The 23,810-nt window shown below is 41.3% G+C and overlaps 1 protein-coding gene across 7 annotated transcripts in view; it reads right to left on the reverse strand.

The window, feature by feature from the left end:
• TASP1 (taspase 1) overlaps window positions 1–23,810 on the reverse strand; it is a 278,035-nt gene that overhangs the window by 20,746 nt on the left and 233,479 nt on the right. For 3 of the 7 annotated variants that reach the window (XM_033440338.2, XM_049699223.1, XM_004276477.3), the window contains one exon: window positions 14,745–15,804. The exons of 2 other annotated variants lie outside the window; for them this stretch is intronic. In XM_033440338.2, coding sequence (XP_033296229.1) covers window positions 15,771–15,804 — 34 coding nt within the window. In that variant the 3' untranslated portion in view covers window positions 14,745–15,770. Of the gene's footprint in view, window positions 1–13,646; window positions 13,741–14,744; window positions 15,805–23,810 lie in introns of those variants that run through there. 2 more of the 7 variants (XM_033440335.2, XM_033440329.2) reach the window with 2 other exon arrangements.

A 23,810-nucleotide genomic window follows, 5' to 3' on the forward strand; every position in this document is an offset into this window, starting at 1 on the left:
CGTTTTCAAGGTGCTCTCCTTGTCTTTGGCATTCAGCACTTTTTTTTTTTTTTTTTTTTTTTTTTGCGGTACGTGGGCCTCTCACTGCTGTGGCCTCTCCCGTTGTGGAGCACAGGCTCCAGACGTGCAGGCTCAGCAGCCATGGCTCACAGGCCCAGCCGCTCTGCGGCATATGGGATCCTTCCGGACCGGGGCACGAACCCGTGTCCCCTGCATCGGCAGGTGGACTCTCAACCACTGCGCCACCAGGGAAGCCCTGGCTTTCAGCACTTTTATCATGATGTGTCTATTTGTGGATCTCTTTGCATTTATCCTACTTGAAGTTCGATGAGCCTCCTGAGTGTGTAGATCAAAGTTTTTCAGCAAATTTGAGAAGTTTTTAGCTGCTATTTCTTCAAACATTTTTCCTTCTTCTTTCTCTTTCTCCTCTCCTTCAAATACTTCCACTATGCATACACAGGTGAACTTAAAGGTGTCCCACATTTCCTTGAGGATCTTTACTCTTCATTTTATTTCCTCTCTGTCCCCCACATTGTCTAATCTCTATCGATCTATCAAATTTGCTAGTTCTTTTTTCTGCTAGTTCAGATCTACTGTTGAGCTCCTCTAATACATTTTTTAAAAAATTTCAGTCATACTTTTCAACCCCAAAATTTCCATTCGGTTCTTTTTTATAATTACTCTCTCTTTATTGGTATTATCTATTCCATGAGATATTGTCTTCATACCTCACTTTACTACTTCAAGCATGGTTTCCTTTAGTTATTTGAGCATTTCTGTCTTGGGTGGCTTAAACAACAAACATTTATTTCTAACCATTCTGAAGGCTGAGAAGTCCAAGATCAGGTGCCAGCATGACTGGATTCTGTTGAGAGCCTTCTTCCTGGTTTGCAGATGTCTGTCTTATTGCTGTGCCTTCAAATGGCAAAGAGCAGAGAGAGGAAACTAGTTCTCTCAGGTTTCTTATAAGAGCATTAATCCCACTCATGATTGCTTCACTCTCATGACCTAACTATCTCCCAAAGGCTCCACCTCTTACTATCATCACCATTAGAGGCTAGGATTTCAAATTTTGAATTTGGTGCAGAGACACAAATGTTCAGTCCACAACAATATTTGTGATGGCTACTTTAAAGTCTTTGTTAAATCTGACATCTGGCCCTCCTCTGAGATAGTTTCTGTTGCTCATTTCCCTCCAAGGCTAGGTCACATGTACCTATCCTTTTTGCTGTCTTGTAATTTTATGTTGAAAACTGGACATTTTAGATGACATAGCAACTCTGCTTACTCATTTCTCTCTCCCCTCTCTGGGGCTTGTTTTTGCCATTGTTTGATTGCTTATTTGATTTGTGAAATGCCTACACTATTTTGGTGAAGTATATTTCCCCTGTGATTTGGAGCACATCACATTCTCTTTCTGAGTACTTTAAAAATATCAAATGTTGGTAATTACTAAATGATCTTTGTTGCCTTGTCTAGCTATGAAGTTTTAAGACTCCAAATGCAGAAATCAATATCCTTATAAAAATGGTCTTAAAAAATAGAAGAGATGAAAGACATGTAGTCCTTGAGCTCCAGTGAAGACACTTGCTCAGATACTCACATTCACATTTCCTGCTACTTCATGTCCCCAACCCTTTCTTCTCATGTCTACTCTTCTAGACATGAGCCTCTCTCTTACCCTTTCTGCAGAGACCTTGGAAGCCATGCATGAAATATTTTGGAGCCAAAGGATGGAAGGACCTCAGTTCCTGAATCACTGTTTGGAGGATGGCTGCCACTTAGACTTCATCTGTGCAAGAAAGCTTTATCATATTTAGACTTTGAGATTTGGGGGGTTATCTATCTTGCAGCCAGTATTGCCCTAAATAATAGTTTCATGTTTTTGGAGTCAACCAGCTGCCATTAGCCCCTAACTGTAACCATGAATCAAATGAAATTAAAGTAAAACATGGAAAATACGACCAGACACTGAGGCAATGGAAGAGATTTTTGGTAATTGACTCTGAATCCACTCTTTGCCTCTGGTAAGGATTCTGGTCTGGCCAGGGCATCTGATTTGGACATCTGCTCAGAAGCAGTCCTGAGCAGGGGAGCTGGATGAGGCCAGGTCACAAATGGTAATCCTCACTCAAATGCCTAGAGAACAGATGTATGGATACCGGGGGGGAAGGGGTGTGGGATGAATTGGGAGAATGGGATTGACATATATACACTATTGATACTATGTATAAAATTGATAACTAATGAGAACTGTATAGCACAGGGAACTCTAGTCAATGCTCTGTGGTGACCTAAATGGGAAGGAAATCCAAAAAAGAGGGGATATATGTATACATATAGCTGATTCACTTTGTTGTACAGCAGAAACTAACACAACATTGTAAAGCAACTATACCCCAGTAAAAAGTTTTTAAAAAGTGGGGGGATAGAAGAGCATATCCAAGAGCAAGAGGCCTTTCTGAGACTAGAGCAGAAGGTGATCAGTTATATTAACATGTTTTCTCTCATCCAGTCCCTTCTTTACTCCATTCCTCATCCCTAGAGTTGTTACCCCATAGATATCAATCTTTCTTCCTTATGTATCCTTCCAGAATTTATGTATGCAATATAAGAAAATCGTTATATATAGTCTTTGCCCTAATTCTTATCCCAAAGACAGGATGTTATACACACTAACCTTTGCTTTGCCCTTTTCATCTAATATATCCTGAAGATCTTTCCACGCCATCAAAAAGAGAAACTCATCCTCCTTTTCAACAGCTTAATACTATTCCATTCTGTGGATAAATCATAGTTCATTTAACATCTTTATAATAAGTATGGGTTATCCCCAATAATCTGCTATTACAAACGTGCTGCAACAAACATCCTTGCACATATGTCATTTTGGTGTGTGTGTAGGTGTATTGATAAGATAAATTCCCAGAAGTATGCTGCTGATTTAGAGGGTAAATCCACATGTAATTTTGATAGATATTGCCAAATTGCCCTCAGAAGTGCTGTATTACATACTTCTACCAGCAATATTTGAGAGCATCTATTTCAATACAGTATATCAAAGTTTTAGACATTTGCTTAACAAGCAAGTGAAAAACATAGTATTCAGAGTAGGTCATATAAAGGTACGAAGGAGGCTGGAGGAACTATGGCATCATTGTGGCTCAGCATTACCAGACCCATTATTTTTTAAGGAAGCCTAAACTCTAGGGAGCTCTGATTTAATCCAACATCCTTAATTTGGCACATGAGGAAACTGTGACCCCAAGAATTTAGGGGACTTGTTCAAGACTACATAGGAGGTTAGCATGCCAGGGCCAGCATCTGATATCCTTCCTTCAGTTCACTGCACTTCTAATGCTTCTGGAAGGCAGAATAATGGCCCTCAAAGATGCTCATGCCCTAATCCCCATAACCTGTAATATGTCACTTACATGACAAAAGGGACTTTGCAGATGTGATTACAGTATGGACCTTACAATGGGGATATTATCTTGGATTGCTTAGTTGGGCCCAATCTAATCACAAGAGCTCTGAAAAGTGGAGAACCTTTCCCTGCTGTAGCCAGAAGAAGTATGTGGGAGAGACAGGGCTAAGGAGATGAGTCAGGGATTCAAAGCATGAGAGGGACTCAACCCAGCTGTCATTGGCTTTGAAGATGGAGGAAGGGGGCCAGGAGCCAAGGAATATCAGTGAAAGCTGAAAACAACCTCCAGCCAGCAGTCAGCAAGGACATGGGGATCTCATTCTTACAGCCTCATGGAACAGAATCCTTCCCACAACCTGAATGAGCTGGAAACAAACTTTCCCCTGGCACCTCTCACAAGGAATGTAGCCCTGCCACCATCTTGATTTTGACCCATGGGAGATGGAGAAAAGAAATCAACCAAAGGCTTGTGACTGACAGAATTGTGGGATAATAATCTTGTGTTGCTTTAAGCTGCTAAGATTGTGGTAATTTTCTAGGGATGCAATAGAAAACTACTACACTGCTTCACACTGTCTCTTCCATGTCACCATGAGGAGCTCTCATTTACTCATTTAAAAAATATTTATTGAGGACCTATTATGTGCCAGGCACCATCTCAGGTGCTGGAGGGATAGCATGAGTAACACAAAAATGCCCTGTTTTCAGGGAGCATACTTTCACATGGAGGAAGACACATAAACCAGACAAATATGTTAGTTACATGGTAAATTAGAAAGTGAGGAGATTGGTTCAAGATGGTGGGGTAGAAGGATGTGCTCTCACTCTCTCTTGCAAGAGCACTGGGGTCACGGCTAACTGCTGAACAGTCATTGACAGGAGGACACGGGAACCCAACAAAAAGGATACCTCACATCCAAAGATAAAGGAGAAGACACAGTGAGATGGTAGGAGGGGCGCAATCACAATAAAATCAAATCCCACAGCTGCTAGGTGGGTGACTCACAAACTGAAGAACACTTATACCCCAGAAATCCACCGACTGGAGTGAAGGTTCTGAGCCCCACGTCAGGCTTCCCAACCTGTGCATCCAGCAATGGGAGGACGAATTCCTAGAGAATCAGACTTTGAAGCCAGCAGGATTTGATTGCATGACTTTAACAGGACTGGGGGAAACAGAGACTCCACTCTTGGAGGGCACACACAAAGTAGTGTGTGCATCAGGACCCAGAGGAAGGAGCAGTGACCCCATAGGAGACTAAACCAGACCTACCTGCTAGTGTCGGAGGGTCTCCTGCAGAGGAAGGGGGTGGCTGTGGCTTGGCAGCAGAAGTTCTGGGAAGTACTCCTTGGTGTAAGCCCTCCAAGAGTTCACCATTAGGCCCACCAAAGAGCCCAGGTAGGCTCAAGTGTTGGATTGCATCAGGCCAAAAAACCAACATGGAGGGAAACCAGTCCCACCCATCAGCAGACAAGTAGATTAAAATTTTACTGAGCTCTGCCCACCAGAGCAACAGCCGGCTCTACCCACCACCAGTCCCTCCCATCAGTAATCTTGCACAAGCCTCTTAGATAGCCTCATCCACCAGAGGGCAGAAAGCAGAAGCAAGAACTACAATCCTGCAGCCTGTGGAACAAAAACCACATTCACAGAACGATAGACAAGATGAAAAGTCAGAGGGTCTATGTACCAGATGAAGGAACAAGATAAAACCCCAGAAAAACAACTAAATGAAGGGGAGATAGGCAACCTTCCAGAAAAAAGAATTCAGAATAATGATACTGAAGATGATCCAGGACCTCGGAAAAAGAATGGAGGTAAAGATCGAGAAGATGCAAGAAATGTTTAACAAAGATCTAGAAGAATTAAAGAACAAACAAACACAGATGAACAATACAATAACTGAAATGAAAACTACACTAGAAGGAATCAATAGCAGAATAACTGAGGCAGAAGAACGGATAAGTGACCCGGAAGACAGAATGCTGGAATTCACTGCTGTGGAACAGAATAAAGAAAAAGTAATGAAGAGAAATGAAGACAGCCTAAGAGACCTCTGGCACAACATGAAACGCAACAACATTCGCATTATAGGGGTCCCAGAAGGAGAAGAGAGAGAGAAAGGACCTGAGAAAATATTTGAAGAGATTATAGTTGAAAACTTCCCTAACATGGGAAAGGAAATAGTCACCCAAGTCCAGGAAGTGCAGACAGTCCCATATAGAATAAACCCAAGGAGAAACACGCCAAGACACAAAGCAATCAAAGTGGCAAAAATTAAAGACAAAGAAAAATTATTGAAAGCAGCAAGGGAAAAATGACAAATAACACACAAGGGAACTCCCATAAGGTTAACAGCTGATTTCTCAGCAGAAACTCTACAAGCCAGAAGGGAGTGGCATGACATATTTAAAGTGATGAAAGGGAAGACCCTACAACCAAGATTACTCTACCCGGCAAGCATCTCATTCAGATTCAATGGAGAAATCAAAAGCTTTTCAGACAAGCGAAAGCTAAGAGAATTCAGCACCACAAAACCAGCTCTACAACAAATCCTAAAGGAACTTCTGTAAGTGGGAAACACAAGAGAAGGAAAGAACCTACAAAAACAAACCCAAAACAATTAAGAAAATGGTAATAGGAACATACATATCCATAATTACCTTAAATGTGAATGGATTAAATGTTCCAACAAAAACACACAGGCTCGCAGAATGGATAGAAAAACAAGACCCATATATATGCTGTCTACAAAAGACCCACTTCAGACCTAGGGACACATACAGACTGCAAGTGAGGGGATGAAAAAAGATACTCCATGCAAATGGAAATCAAAAGAAAGCTGGAGTAGCAACACTCATATCAGATGAAATAGGCTGTAAAATAAAGAATGTTACAAGAGGCAAGGAAGGACACTACATAATGATCAAGGGATCAATCCAAGAAGATATAACAATTATAAATATATATGCACCCAACATAGGTGCACCTCAATACATAAGGCAACTGCTAACAGATATAAAAGAGGAAATTGACAGTAACACAGTAATACTGGGGGACTTCAACACCTCACTTACACCAATGGACACATCACTGGACACATCCAAACAGAAAATTAAAAAGGGAACACAAGCTTTAAATGACACAACAGACCAGATAGATTTAATTGATATTTATAGGACATTCCATCCAAAAACAGCAGATTGTACTTTCTTCTCGAGTGCTCATGGAATATTCTCCAGGATAGATCACATCTTGGGTCACAAATCAAGCCTCAGTACATTTAAGAAAACTGATATCATATCAAGTATCCTTTTCTGACCACAACGCTATGAGATTAGAAATCAATTTCAGGGAAAAAAGTGTAAAAAACACAAATACATGGAGGTTAAACAATACGTTACTAAATAACCAAGAGTTTGGGCTTCCCTGGTAGCGCAGTGGTTGAGAGTCTGCCTGCCGATGCAGGGGACATGGGTTCGTGCCCTGGTCCCGGAAGATCCCACATGCTGTGGAGCGGCTAGGCTCGTGAGCCATGGCCACTGAGCCTGCACGACTGGAGCCTGTGCTCTGCAACGGGAGAGGCCACAACAGTGAGAGGCCCACGTACTGCAAAAAAAAAAAAAAAAAAAAAAGAGTTCACTGAAGAAATCAAAGAGGAAATCGAAAAATACCTGGAGACAAATGACAATGAAAACACAATGATGCAAAACCTATGGGGTGCAGCAAAAGCAGTTCTAAGAGGGAAGTTTATAGCAATACAAGCCTATATCAAGAAACAAGAAAAATCTCAAATAAACAATCTAACTTTGCACCTAAAGGAACTAGACAAAGAAGAACAAACAAAACCCAAAGTTAGTAGAAGGAAACAAATCATAAAGATCAGAGCAGAAATAAATGAAATAGAATCAAAGAAAACAATAGCAAAGTTCAATAGAACTAAAAGCCGGTTCTTTGAGAAGATAAACAAAATGGATAAACCATTAGCCAGCCTCATCAAGAAAAGAGGGAGAGGACTGAAATCAATAAAATTAGAAATGAAAAAGAAGTTACAATGGACACCACAGAAATACAAAGCATAAGAGACTAAGACAAGCAATTCTTTGCCAATAAAATGGACAACGTGGAAGAAATGGACAAATTCCTAGAAAGGTATAACCTTCCAAGACTGAACCAGGAAGAAATAGAAAATACAAACAGACCAATCACAAGCACTGAAATTGAAACTGTGATTAAAAATCTTCCAACAAACAAAAGTCCAGGACCAGATGGCCTCACAGGTGAATTCTATCAAACATTTAGAGAAGAGCTAACACCCATCCTTCTCAAACTCTTCCAGAAAACTGCAGAGGAAAGAACACTCCCAAACTCATTCTAAGAGGCTACCATCACCCTGATACCAAAGCAAGACAAAAATACTACAAAAAAAGAAAATTACAGACCAATATCAATGATGAATACAGATGCAAAAATCCTCAACAAAATACTAGCAAACAGAATCCAGCAACACATTAAAAGGATCATACACCATGATCAAGTAGGATTTATCCCAGGGATGCAAGGATTCTTCAATATATGCAAATCAATCAATGTGATACACCATATTAACAAACTGAAGAATAAAAACCATATGGCCATCTCAATAGATGCAGAAAAAGCTTTTGACAAAATTCAACACCCATTTATGATAAAAACTCTCCAAAAAGTGGGGATGGAGGGAGCCTACCTCAACATAACAAAGGCCATATACGACAAAGCCACAGCAAACATAATTCTCAATGGTGAAAAACTGAAATCTATTCCTCTAAGATCAGGAACAAGACAAGGATGTCCAGTCTCACCACTATTATTCCACATAGTTTTGGAAGTCCTAGCCACAGCAATCAGAGAAGAAAAAGAAATAAAAGGAATACAAACTGGAAAAGAAGAAGTAAAACTGTCACTGTTTGCAGATGACATGATACTATACATAGAGAATCCTAACAATGCCACCAGAAAACTACTATAGCTAAGCAATGAATTTGGTAAAGTTGCAGGATACAAAATTAATGCACAGAAATCTCTTGCATTCCTATACATTAATGATGAAAAATCTGAAAGAGCAATTAAGGAAATACTCCTATTTACCATTGTAACAAAAAGAATAAAATACCTAGGAATAAACCTACCTAAGGAGACGAAAGACCTGTATGCAGAAAACTATAAGACACTGATGAAAGAAATTAAAGATGACATAAACAGATGGAGAGATATACCCTGTTCTTGGATAGGAAGAATCAATATTGTGAAAATGACTATACTACCTAAAGCAATCTACAGATTCAATGCAATCCCTATCAAAGTACCAATGGCACTTTTCACAGAACTAGAACAAAAAATCTTAAAATTTGTATGGAGACACAAAAGACCCCAAATAGCCAAAGCAGTCTTGAGTGAAAAAAATGGAGCTGGAGGAATCAGACTCCCTGACTTTAGACTATATTACAAAGCTAGAGTAATCAAGAAAATATGGTACTGGCACAAAAACAGAAATATAGATCAATGAAACAGGATAGAAAGGCCAGAGATAAACCCATGCACCTACGGTCAACTAATCTATGACAAAGGAGGCCAGGATATACATTGGAGAAGAGACAGTCTCTTCAATAAGTGGTGCCGGGAAAACTGGACAACTACATGTAAAAGAATGAAATTAGAACACTCCCTAACACCATACACAAAAATAAACTCAAAATGGATTAGAGACCTAAATATAAGACCACACACTATGAAACTCTTAGAAGAGAACATAGGAAGAACACTCTTTGACATAAACCACAGCAAGATGTTTTTTGATCCACTTCGTACAGTAATGGAAATAAAAACAAAAATAAGCAAATGGGACCTAATGAAACCTAAAAGCTTTTGCACAGCAAAGGAAACAACAAATAAGACGAAAAGGCAACCCTCAGAATGGGAGAAAATATTTGCAAACGAATCATCGGACAAAGGATTAATCTCCAAAATATATAAACAGTTCATACAGCTCAATATTAAAAAATAATAATAATAAGCCTCTGCTTTTGTGTTGCTGGGAACCTGGATGCAGCATGTCTTGAAAGGAACATGTTGAGAGGCCTCATGCAGAAGGAGAGGCCCTGAGCTGACAAGGGGGAAGGAAGCTCAGTTGGTCCAGCCCCCAGTTCACCCTCCAACTAAGTTCAGCACACCAGTGACTACCAGTGAGAGCAGCAGGAAAGCCAGTCAGAGAAGCCAAGTCTCACTGACAGAGTTGTGAGCAAATAAAACAGTTGTTGTCAAAGCTGCTCAGGTTTGGGGCGGTTTGTTATTCTGTGATACATGAAAAAAAGAATCCAAGAATTTTGGTCTGTGTATCCAGAAGAAGAGAGTGAGCATTAGCTAGATGGAGTAGGCAGGTAGTTAACAGGTTTGAGGGGAAATCTTGGGTGGAAAGATTAAAATCTTACTACTTCTGAACGGAAAAGAACGTTTGTTTTTTCTTAAGAGTAGAAGAACAATATCCTCTTATCTCTGAAGCACTGCTGGATTTTCCAAGGCCAGAAAAGGCCATTTTAAGAGCAACTCTTTGGATCTTCAGATAGTAGCCACAGCAGAGGGTAAAGGAATTGTTTAGATTCTTTTCTTTCCAGCTTCTGAAGCTCTGTTGACAATCAGTGAAACCCCCATGGCAGTTTGAGGTAGAGAAACCCTCGCCCAGTTTCTCTGGCTTTGCCACTGTGGTTTCAGGGCTTCAAGGACTCTATCATGTAAAGGAGAAACCACGGTGCTTGCTTTCCCTCCCGCTTTCCACAACTGGTCACGAAGAACCACCCTGGGCTTGGCTGATGGGCTTCTGGAAGTCGAGTGTACAGCCTTGGAGGAAGGCCCTTACCAGTTTTCGATGTAATCCTTCCTGTGGCCGTACACTTCAGAGACGGCAGTGTGTGGGAAAATAAAAACTGCCTGGTCAATTTGGTTAGCCTGTGGGTCTCCGATGATACACATCTGGGCTAATACCTTGTGAATTTTCCGCAAATGAAGTGTTGGGGAAAGGCAGTGTATTGCTTAAGAATTCTAACTCTCCCAGAATAAATATTAATGTAAAAGGATTGCTTGTATGTTGCCAACCTCCCGCTCACTCACTCCCACCTGTAGCCCACGACATTCACCCACCCACACCTCCTTCCCACATTTACCAGCTAAAGTCAAATTCATTGTACACACAAAGGCTTATCTTCTGGGTTCAACCTTTTCTTGGGCCAGTTCCTGGGAGGGAGGAGTGGCTTCCATCCATCATCCCTCTGTAGATTCTCCACCCCGTGACCCACCACTGCCACCCTAAGTAGCGCAAGGAGATGAGGCATCACGGCACAAATGGATTCACAATGTTGAGCAACTATAGGGTTTATGTCAGAGTAAAGGTGATGGGTTTGACTTAATAAACATTTTGTTTTAAGAAAAATGTTAGGAGGCAATGCTTAAAAATTTAATCATATACCAAAGGGGAAAGGAAGGTGAGGGATAAATTAGGAGTTTGGGATGAACAGATACACACTACTATATGTAAAATAGATAACAAACAAGGACCTACTGTATAGCACAGGGAACTATACTCAATATTTTGTAATAACCTGTAAGGGAACAGAATCTGTAAAAGAATATATGTGTACCTGAATCACCGTGCTGTACACCTGAAACTAACACAACACTGTAAAACAACTATACCTCAATTTAAAAAAAAGAAATTTAACCATAAAATTATGTTAAGGATATCCAGGCTTGAGAGATGGCTTCCTGGAAACAGGTGTCATATGAGGTTGTTATAGCCTGGTCAACATGTAGATGTGTTCACAACACAGGGATGCTGACAACACTGCTTTGGTCTCTTCAAGTCATAACACACCTTTGGCCATGGTTTCTTCCAATTACCATTAACACAATCGCAGGCCATTTCCCCTAAGGTGTCCATCAACCTGTGACGACCTGCTGCTGCTCAGCTTCTGTTCATTCCCACCTCCTTAAAAGCTTTCTTCCGCCCCCAGGGGTCTGATGGCTGTCAGCAGTGACTTAGTCATAAACTTCCACCTTCGTGGTACTACCAGCCTTATCACCTGGAGAATGTCCACCAGATGTTATGGGTGAAGATAGCTCATGAGGAGCACAGGCAGGAGGAGAGTCCCCGGGGTAAGGGGCTGGCAGCGGGTGCACTAGCAGACCAGTGAGTCTACCCTCCGCAGGAGAGAGTATAAAGGCCCTCCGAGGCTTCATGACGAAAAGCATATGGAACAGAATGTAGCTTAGTTTCAAGTTCCTCAGCAGCAACCCTAAGACAAGGAGTCGAAAGCAAGTAGTGCATCTGGGAGATGATTCCAGGAAACATAGGTTGGGGGTGGGGAAGTGTACAGGGAAGGGAAGAAAGCCAGTACAAGGTGTGTTTATAAGTCAGTGACCACTGGGGGCAACTGAAGTTTAAATTCTCTCAAAAACAGTGTGAAACACCTGCCTCGGAATTACCCCACCCAAGGAGCAAGGGAGCTCCTTGTATATTTATACAACAACTTCTGTTCATCACTTGTTGAGAGCTGCTTCTGGGGGTGCTGTTTCCCTGGACTTCTGGCCCGCTGTGTGCAGGGACAGAGCAGCTTTCCACGGTTCCAGAGAAAGTCCTCAGGCACAGAGGTGCAGATGTGAGCCTGTAAAAGTTGTCTGGGGCTCTGTGAAACAGAAGATCCATGGGCAATGACAGTGATCTGTTCCAGGACACCTGCTGAGTTGGCTAAGACCTTACCTAACTGCTCATTGCATGGACCTGTGGCCTCAGAGAATGGATGCTGAAAATGTACTGTCAGTACTGTGATCAGTTTATAAAAGTTTCAGGATAATATATATATATATATATATTCATATCCATATATGAATTAGCTAAACCAGCATTGTATGGGGAAGCAGTAAATGAGGTATGTGTAACCCTATAGGTTTGGACAGCTTTCCATGACATTATTAAGTGAAAATTGAAGGTTATATAACCCCACTTGGGGGTTCAATACAATCCCATTTTTGTATTAAAAGCACAGAAAATTTATATATGAGAAGAGTCTTTAAGAATAGAAGCTAAGGGACTTCCCTGGTGGTCCAGTGGTTTAGACTCCACGCTTCCATTGCAGGGGGCATGAGTTTGATCCCTGGTCAGAGAAATTAGATCCCACAAGCCTCGTGGCTTGGCCAAAAAAGAAAAAAATAGACGCTAAAGGTTATTTGTAAAGGTTACAAGTTATTAAAGTGTTAATAACTGTTGTCTCTAGGGAAGTGGGGTTATGAGTTAATTTTTTGTTGCTCTTCTTTATTTTCTATGTTTTTGTAATAAGCATGGATTGCTTTTATAACCATGACCAGATTTTTAAAAATTCACAATAATGAAATATAATTTCAAGATATGAGAATAGTTCCAGTACTTTTCTAAATCTTCCCTTCTTCCTTCCCTCACACCCTCCATCTGTTACAACAGAGTAACCTTACTTATTTCAGGTAACTGGTATGAACATCACCACTCTCAAACATGGGAGAAGATAAAGAATTCGGCACAAAAGGCTTTTGAGGAACCAAAAGAGATGTCCTTACATCTATAAACTAAAACTCATCCATTTTGCTCACAGACAAGCATCTCAGACTAGCATCAGGGGCTTGTTTACATGTTCTTCGTACACAGTTCTAACAGACGTTGGCATCTGCGTTCAAGTTCACATTCAGAAGAGGCATTTAGACGATAAGAAAGGGCCCGCCACAGGCAGACACACAGGAAGCAGTGAGAAGTGGCAGAGGTGACAAGCGAGGACAGAGCCCAGACAAGGCTGCCATACCTGTCAGTCAGCACAGGGACTCCTTAGGGTAGAGCACACACCCTCCGCCACCTTACCAAGTGCGGAAGACACCCCTGTTTCCAAACTCAGAGCAGGATCACAGTGACAGCCTTGAGGCATCCAGGCCAGGCTTAACTGTACCCAAGAGAACCAAACATCCAACGCTCAGGCCTTAAAATGAAATAGAATACAGGCCTATAGTTAGGATCATCCACATTAAAAGTGGGTACCTTCAAACACAGCTTCAGAGTCTTGGTGATATAGGCCAGACTAGGGAATGAGGTTACATTCTTATCTGTTTCTATCTTTCCTACTTTTGTGTGAAACAAAGTTGATTTTATATCTGTCAATACCTTCTGGTTCCAGTATCTCTTCTTTAACATCTGATCTTATAATTAAGATTTCTTGCCTCCATGACCCTTCGACTTGTTTTTCCTCCTGGTTTCATAATATTCCTTAAATTAGAAAAAAAAGAAAAATTAGAAATTGGAGACTAAAGTCCTAACAAACTGTTTTTGGAGGGGCTGTGTTCTTTTATACTGACCATTTTAATCTCTTCATAAAAGGGGTGTTTAACAAGCCCAAACTTTTAAATATGAACAGAATAAAGTCAAAAGGAGATGAAAGAAATGGCATTCCTGGTGAAATAGGTCAGATGATTTTCAGACTCCAAAGTGTCCTGATAGTTTTATGTGATCCAATCCAGTTCCTGAAAAAACCCTGCCAACACGTAACAGGTCTCTGAAAGCTTTTGAAGCCAAAGGCTCCCCACCAGCCAGCCCATCTCTTACTAAGTTCTCAGCCTCATTAAGAATGAGAAACAGATACCACGGCACCAACCTGTCTACGAGAACACAGCGAGACAAATGTAATTGCCTGTATGAGGAATATAAGTCAGCAACTCCCAAAGCATTCATATTTACACCCACTCCATTTTGGTTGTCTTTCCTTTATAATTTGCCCATACATCGATGTCAAGTGTATAATTTCATCTGGGGCTTTATCAGTTACCGCCCAGAGCCATGATTATATGGTGCAGGGAACTTCCTCCCCCTGAGCGAGTCTATCTTTAGTATCTTCTTAATAGTTACTTCTTACATGTAAAATCAAAAGGAAAGTCTTGGTTTTCTTATGTGGCTCCAGAATCACTAAATATAACATTTAGAAGCAATTTATCAACTGAAACCATTGACTTTTCAGCTGCCACTACCATTTCTCAAAGCAAAGTGTTCTTATGCCTTCCCTTGGCTATTTTTTTATCAAATTACAATGAAAATTTTAGGGACTTCTGTATTGACCATTCAATCATGTACTAAGTTCATCTTTCATCTTGCTGGTGTCCAGCCTAATTAAACAGAGATGAAACTGAATTTTGAATACTCAGAACCACAGCAAGAGGCATAAAGGTATGATTTCCGGAAGAAGTAACTTTTTACAAACAAAAAACGGCTCTCCAATCTACGATTCAAAAGATAATTTATTAGTCTGAGAAGAGGAGTCACACACTATACCCAGTAATATGTTTCTTTTATTTTTGTTCCTTTATCTTAAAAATATATTTAAACAAGAAACAAAGATAATATTGAATTTTCCCATAAATTTTGCTTTCTTATTTACAGTGTTACATTGTAAATAACATTCCATTATACACAAATTAAGGACTGTGCATTACTGTATGTTCTCTTTACATATTCTTTCATAATATAGTACACACAGCTCGAAGCTATGCAGTATTTAAGCTTAGAAAAGCTTGAGGAAAGAAGTACAAACTTTATCAATAAGACTATTACTTAAAAAGGTTCTGACCTTAATTCTCTGATAGATTGTTTCACTGAAACCATTCTTTGTTAAAGAAAAATGCCCCATATGAGGGATGAGAACAACAGTTTAAGTTACCATAGGATCCACTTAAACTGGCTAACAAATAAAAACACTTTGTTACTAGCACTGTTATCATATGGAGCATGGCCACTGTCAGTCATTTCAACAAGTAGATTGCAGTTCCGACATGTTATATCAAAGACAGTTGGTACCTCTTCGTGAAATCAACAATGTTCCCTGCAACTTTAGGTTTTACTTGTAAACAGTTAAAGACACATTTTGGGAAGATGATTTAATCATTCTTGGACTGAGGTTACACAATAAGGAGGAGTTTCTATTTCATCGAAGGAGAAGCAAGCATACGCACTGCCCGTGCGCAAGGGCGCACGCATACGCACGCACGCACACACACAGAGTCCCGCTCATCTGCCCAAGACGCGCGTGTCACCAAGCGCTAACTACAGCAGCACTAGTGTCGCGAGCGATGCACGAGGCTGTGACAGGAATTATAAAACGAGGAAGATAAAACATCCAACTTCGGTTAAAACCCTGCGAAGCTCGGGTTCTGAAATGCCGCTCAGATGCTCTGTGTTCAGCCTGAAGGTTCAGCTCACTGGGCTCTCCAGGCGGCAGACCCCACCTTCAATCGCCACGGACTGTCCGGCTACCGCACCGGGAGGGAGTCTGGAAATGTGAGTCTGCAGAGGAGGAGACGGAAGACTGTTAGAGGTGCCAGCTGTGTCCCCCTGACGTGCGACAAAGGCGGAGAAAACACCAGAGCATCTTGGCTTCTCTTTGCTTCTGAGCATCTACAGGCTGTGCTGGCGGGTAACTCAGGTGCAGACAGATCCTGTTTGTCCAAATCTCAGGGGATATTAACTGAGTACCTACTACCTGCCAAGCACAGCACTGGTAGCTGGAGACAGAGACCGGGACAGCCCAGGCCCCCAGGAGCACAGAGCTTACAGTTTAGTCACACTCAGAACACGAGTGGTTTTAAGGCCACCTGTATTGAGCATATTCCAGTTACCTGAAAACTACCGGTTGATACACATTTTGTCCTCTGAACATTAAAAGCAACTGAGAATACCCGATTCATGTTTATTCCTTCAATTGACTCCTTAAAGGATTTAAATAGCTTACAAAAATCAGATCACTCAACAACCTCAAGTGAGGCAATGAAAAAAAAAGAAAAATAAGAACTTACAAAAATAAGTTAAAGACAGGCATGAGCTAACACACAAAATCTAGCCTGAGTTCTGTCCCTGTGCTGGAGGCAGACTGCTGCCCTGTCTCAGAGCTTCCCAGTGGCCAAGACCAGACAGGGGTCCACATGGTATAACGGGATCACACAAACCAACCACTCAAAGGAGAAAACCATTCCCGGCACAGAGTCCAAGGAGCCATTCCTCTTGTAGGGCTTCACCCACAGCAGGTACCGTGTATAGTGGATGAGTGAAGACAGCGGTTGTACAACAAGGAGTTTTGTAGGGCTGAACATTACAGCATCACTCAAAGGAGGCCAGCAGGAAAAGCTCTTCCACAAGGGGTCAGGACCACGTCAGCCAGGAATTCCTTTTTTTGATGATCTGGCTTAATCCAGGGATAGATAAATGTCAGAGTTTCTAAGAAGAACAGAGGGACTGTATATCCTTCAGGTAATCCTCTCTGATTCTGCTTCTCCACACAAACTTTTCCTGAGGACTGAACCCAAGGGAGTTCAAGTCCCAGAGTGAACTTGCTGGATGCAGCTGGTGAGGTGGCTAAGCCTGGGGTGGGTCTGACATCCTCTCACACAACCAAAAATAAAGCAAGCATATGCTTTAGATGGAGCAACAGGTAAGCTACCTGGCTTTAGTTTGACGGTGGGGACTGTTCTTGGGTCTCACTGCACTGTCCTATTAGAGGAGCTGACATAAGTCAGCAATTTGGAAAGCTCTGGAGAACAGAAAATGTTCTCTGGGTACTTAGTGTTTCTGTGCGCAAGGCAGGAAGCCACCTGTAACCTCCAGGAGGGAGGCCCGTCAACTTTGGGGTGGAGAGCTGGGCAAGGCAGTCCATGTGGCACCTCCTGGGAGGTGAGTATCACTGAGTTTGGTCGCCAGGCTCACGCCTCTGGGCACCCTGTCCCAGAATCTGGCCTTGTTATTGCATCTGAAGGCTGTTTAGTGCATCTTATTACATCTTATAAGTACGGATATATTATACCCGAGAAGTCCACAGTAAGACACATTTGTGGATCTTTCATTTCTTGTGATGTCTTATTGACCTAGCGGGAGAAGTTTGAAGAGGACGTGTTGTTTGATTCTGCTACCCAGCAGCCCTTGTCACATCAGGCACAAAACGCTCAGATCCACAACTCCCAGGGCTCAGTGTTGATGGGGCCCTTTTATTCTTTCAGGGATTCATTAACATGAGGTCAAAGAATTTTTTTCCCTGAGAGAGGAGAAGCCCCTTAGTCTATCTCATCTCTCATCTCACCCTCCTCAGCCATGAAATAGTCACATGGCTAGGACAGGGATCAAGAATGTGGAAAACAATATGGTGGTTCCTCAAAAAATTAAACATAGGATTATCATACGATCCAACAATTCCACTTCAGGGTATATACCCAAAACAAGTAAAAGCAGGGACTCATATATTTGTACACAATGCTCATAGCAGCATTATTCACAATAGCCAAAAAGTAGAAGCAGCCCAAATGTTCATCAACAGATAAATAAACAAAATATGGTCTATACATACAGTGGTATGTTATTCAGCTTTAAAAAGAAATGACAGGGCTTCCCTGGTGGCACAGTGGTTGAGAGTCCACCTGCCGATGCAGGGGACACGGGTTCGTGCCCTGGTCCAGGAAGATCCCACATGCCGCAGAGCGGCTAGGCCCATAAGCCATGGCCGCTGAGCCAGCATGTCCGGAGCCTGTGCTCCGCAACGAGAGAGGCCACGACAGTGAGAGGCCCACATAACGCAAAAAAAAAAAAAAAAAAAAAAAAAAAAAAAAAAAAAAAGAAATGACATTCTGACACATGGTACAACAGGGATCAACTTTGAAGACTAAGCTCAATGAAATAAGCCAGACACAAAAGGACAAATACTGCATGATTCCACTTAGATGAGGTACCTAGAAGTCAAATTCACAGGACAGGAAGCAGAATGGCGGTTGCCAGGGGCTGAGGGTAGGTAGAATTATGGGGTCATTACTAAATAGGCATACAGTCTCAGTTTGAGAAGGTGAAAAGTTCTGGAGATGGACGGTGGTGATGGTTGCACAACAATGTGAATGTACTAAATGCCACTGCACAGTACACCCAACATGGTTAAAACAGTAAATTTTATGTCATGTATATTTTAGCACAATTAAAAAAAAAAAAAAAAGAAGAAAGCAGAAATGACCATTTTCTTCCTGGTCCAGAACGGTATTCTATAAGATGGCATTAGGAGAAGGGGTTAGCTAGGAATGAATCCATGGTGCAGACCCCAATGGAGAAATATTAACACCAGGTTCTGTTCACAAATAGGTTGAAAATTTCCAATCAGGTTACTTAAGATATCTGTCCCTAAAAGTGAAGCTCACAGGAAACTCCACCCTCACATTTCCCAGAGATTCAGAGAGAATCCAGTGAGACTTCCTGGCAGGCCTGGTGGTCCAGGCACCAGAGGCAACAGAGAATAAATTAATTGTTAAAAGATCAAAGAGCGACCATATGTCCAAGCAGACAGCCTGCAACTTGCCCAGGGGAATGTCAGTCTTAAAGCAACTGATTTTTCTGCTGAGCATGAAAAAGACCCAGGACTAGAAGGAAGAAACTGCTGTCCCACAGACCAGGGGACTTGATAGCAATCCTCTGAGATTTACAGAAACACAGATGGCCAATCCAAACTTACCTCTAACATTCCTACCCACACCAAGTTTACAACAGAAAAACATCTAAATAAACTGAGCTAAACCACAAAGTGTCAAGGAGAGTTAGGAAGGAAAAGAAAAAAGAACTGGAAAAGATGACAAAGGTCTTGAGATATTTATTAATGGTACATGGACAAAATACTTCAAAAATACATTGAGATTTGTATAAATTGAGCTGTTTACATAAGACAGAAATGCTCAACCAGACAAACAAGTTGTTAAGATTAACTTCTCAGGATTACTGCTTCCCTAAATTATCATCTAGTCAAGGGGGATTTTGCAATTACAAAACACACTGGCATGATTTTGGTGTTGAGGGGAACAGAATGGTTAACCATCCAAATGTATGTCAACACTTCACCAGTTTCATCAATCAACATGGTCTTCTGACTCATCGGAAAATAAGTAACCTTGGCCTGAAAAAGTTTGAGCCAAGATGTATTTGAAGCTTTCTGTGGAAATTTCAATGGAGCATCAAATCATATTATAAACAGTGGGGGCTGTTTAAGAGAATATTTTATATGAGTGTTTATCTCTAAAAGTTCTTTTGGAGAAGTGGGTTTGAATTCCTTGAGCCTAAAAATGTCTGTGGACAGTTCACCACTGTCTACGATGAACTTGTATGCCAGCATTTAAAAGTGTAATAAAGTATTTTATATTGGGTGTGTAAGGACTGTGCAGACTCTAGGGTGTCCTACAAGCATAAGACCTTAACAAGGTGTCTTTAAAACCATTTAAGTAGCAGTGTACTTTTATTGGAATTTGGAACTAATGAGAAATAGCACATGAAAATGGTAGATGCCAGAGCAGCGGCATTTTGGGTATTCTCCCTCCATTCCTTCAGAATGCCTCACCCATACACCTCTCTAACGAGGATTCCGTGTCTCTAATATCCTTTTCGATTCTTTCCCCGGGAAAGACGTCCTTGACTGGATCCTCCTCTAGATCTAGAAGCCCTCCTTCTAGCTCCTACAGCTCCCAGCTGAGCATTTCACAGCTTGTGATGTAACTGTCCGGGTTTTGGTTTGTTTTGAATTTTTGAATCTCTGTAATTGAAAGCCAGCTGGAGGCAGGAGTTTGTCATACACTCACCTCTGTATTCCCTGCACCTGTCAAAGTGCCTGACACAAAGGCACACTCTGGAAATGCTCATTGAGTGGAGAAGTGACTAAAGTATACCCTTCAGAGCTATGTTTATGTACAAAGAATCTCAGGTGTTTTAACTCGTGTGACCAGTCAGTTTGGTTAAAAAGTCAATCACACTAGTTTGTTATAGTAAAGATTATTTTTAAATGGATTTTTTAAAAGTATGGACTGACTCCATTTTCCCACTTTCCAAGTGATTATGCTTTTAGAATGGAGATAGAGCCTTAGATTCTGCAGATGCTAACAGTGCCGAACCAATGGAACCCAATGGCCTTGGAGTTAGAATTCTCTGCTTTCTTGCTAATTCCCTGAGTGACCGGACAGATCCTTGAGGTTAACACTCCTAGAAGAACTATCACCTCGTAAATTAAACTGTCTATTCAAAGCCAACAGTCTTAGGGCTGTATCTTTCTATAAAACCAAATACATTGCATAATAACATATTTAGCCTGAAGACTTCAAAATGAGAAAGTGAAAGAAAAAAATAATACAGAAATTATATAATTGCTTGATATCCTAATCACAATCTAAGTAGTAGCTAAGACTTCCTATCTTTCATACTCGTGTCTTTAAATCTTTTGAGACTACCTTAGTGACTGCTTTTTGTGGTTTCCAGGAAAACCATAAGCGCACAACTTAATTTTGAAAGTCTCAAAGCCTTCATTTAGTGGTTATATTTTAATCCATCTTTCCACTCACGGGAGAGTTGCTTGAGATCTGCCACAACAGTCAAGGGAAGATTCTCTTAAACAAGTTATTATCCTCCTTTGGTGGGGTCAGGGACATAAAATCTAGACAGACACAGCTCAAAAAAAAAGCTCTTGGAAATATTTTATTCATTGGTTTCATAATTCTGAGAGTTTGGTTTTCTGCCTTTAAAAAGAAAAAAACAACAGTTTTTTCATTGATCAGTGGCTAAGAAAGTGCACGTAGCATACAACATATAGTGTCCAATTCTAAAGTTCATCTACAAAGGCAGTTTATCATAAGGGCTATGTGCATGGGTTACAGGATCAGAGCACCTTGAATTCTGGGCCATCTCTTCTTCCTGGACACAATGCTGGACTACATTTCCCAGGCTTCTTTGCAGTTAGATGTGGCTATGTGACTGCAATCAGGCTGATGGACTGAAGTGATGTGTGCCACTACCAGGCCCAGCAGAAAATCTTACAAACCATTCTCCATGCACTTTCTCTGATGACCTGAGGCCTAGGTGATGTAAGGAGCTTGGGACCCTGAATCATAATTTGGAAGAGAGTCCTCTGCCAATCAGAAACCCCAATTTGTATTTTATGTGAATGAGAAACATGCTTCTTATTGTGTTTGAACAACTATACACATATATTCTGGGGTTTGCTTGTTACAGCAGCTGGAGTTATCTTTAACAACGATTCCATCCGGGCCTCTGCACTTACTAGCTATGTAACCTCTGCTGGTTACTTAACTTCTCAGGACCCCACCTCTAAAATAGCTATACAGTAAGTCCCCTACATATGAACCTTCAACTTGTGAACTTTCAAAGATGCGCACGTGTGTTTGCATGTAATTACATAAGTTAGTTCATGCGTCTGGCGTACACTGTCACATGCGTGCATCCTCTACAAGTGGTTGTGTTTTTGTGTACTTTACTGTACAGTACTGTATAGAGTACTGTAGTACAGTGTTTTTATTTCAAGCCCAGGATGTCCAGAATCAAGCGTAAAAGCAGCGGTGATGTAGCTCATACTGCTAAGAAGCACCAAGACATAACAATGGAAACAAAAGTAAAAATAATTGAGAGAGTGGAGCGAGGCGAAAAGATGGTAGATGTCGCTCGTTCTTATAACATGAATCATTCAACCATCGGCACGATTCTGAAGAATGAGGACAAGATCATGAAACATGTGAAGTCTGCTGTGCCAATGATGCCAACAATAATATCGAAGAAGCGTGGAAAAGTGACGGAGGAGATGGAGAAACTTCTCAGTGTGCGGATGCAGGATCACATCAGTGTCGAGTCCCGCTCAGCTTAATGGTGATTCAAGAGAAAGCTAAAAGACTTGAAGAAGAAACATGGTGAAGAATCAGAGGGCACATCTTTTAATGCCAACCATGGCTGGTTTCATCGGTTCAAGGCTAGAGCCAACCTTCACAACGTAAAACTAAGTGGCGAGGCAGCAAGTGCAGATACAGTAGCTGCCCGGTAGCTGCCTGGGAATTTCCTGAAACGCTTCGAGAAATTATTGATGAAGGCATGTATCTACCTGAGCAGGTTTTTAATGTGGATGAGACAGGACTGTACTGCAAGAGGATGCCAGACCGAAGTTACATCAGTAAGGAGGAAAAGCTGATGCCAGGCTATAAAGCAGCAAAGGATAGGCTAACTCTGTTGTTTGGTGGCAATGCTTCCGGCGAACCAAAGAGATACACAATGCAGGAAATGGCAAGGGGATTTTCTTTATCCGAGGAGGCACTGTTAGTTTTTGAGGCACAGGACCCGAACGTAGAATGGTACAAGAAGGTTGCAGCAGCCGTTCAGAATGCAATCCAGTGCCTCTGTGTCTTCTATGACGAGAAAAAAAGAGCTACTACCCAGACATCACTGGATCGTTTTTTCAAGAGGGTAGATAGAATTGAATCCAGCAAGGAACCAGAACCTGTGGCACTAATGTCAGGCATGAGTGAAATTGCAGCTTGCCCTCCATCTCCTATTGCTGACGATCCTTCAGCCCTACCATCTCCCACCTCCTCTCCCTCCTCCAGTCAGTACCTCTTCTTGCCTGTTCACTCGATGCCAGCCCCTGTGTGCCAGCTGTTGTACTGTACTACTGTACTTTTCAAGGTACCATACTGTAAGATTAAAAATGTTTTATTTTTTGTGTTTTTTTAATGTTATTTGTGTGAAAAGTATTATAAACCTATTATAGTACAGTACTATATAGCCGATTGTGTTAGTTGGGTACCTAGGCTAACTTTGTTGGACTTAAGAACAAGGTGGACTTTACAAACTTGCTCTCGGAACAGAACTCATTCGTATGTAGGGGACTTACTGTAAGAGCATTTGTCATCAGGTTGACAAGGACTACATGAGATACTGCACGCAATGAAAGCATGTGTCAACACATTAGATTCTTATTATTCAAACAAACACATAGCCATAGCACAAAACATTATGCAGCACAATATCTATTACACATTAGTTGATATCCCGGAATTGGGTAATTCTATTTGAAATGTTTGATAGTCTTCAAAAATAGAACGAGATATTTTAATGAAAAATTAGCTGCATGCTAAAAGGTAAGGTTGAAGAAAATGGACATTTTTAGGCCAATATTTTTGATGCTGCTGTTTTGCTCTCACTGATACAATAATTAACAATTGCTGAGTATTTGCTAACTACTAAGGGCTTTGTATATACCTGCTTGCTGTATCATTAATCTTCGATGGCTCAAAAACAATCAGCTCAGCGTGCCTGGGTGCTACAGAGAAAACCAAAGTGGTAGAATACTGGCAAATTACCTTCTAAGAACACGTCATGTTGTTGGGAAGACAAGTAAGGCCATATGAGATGATTAGAAAACCATTAACAAAGGCACGTGACCATACACTTAGAGGGTATAACACTCCAATGTGTTTTCCAACACTACCAAGCTATTAACTCTGTGGGTACTG

The sequence above is a fragment of the Orcinus orca genome, chromosome 16, assembly GCF_937001465.1.
Source record: "Orcinus orca chromosome 16, mOrcOrc1.1, whole genome shotgun sequence".
NCBI classification, from domain to species: domain Eukaryota; kingdom Metazoa; phylum Chordata; class Mammalia; order Artiodactyla; family Delphinidae; genus Orcinus; species Orcinus orca.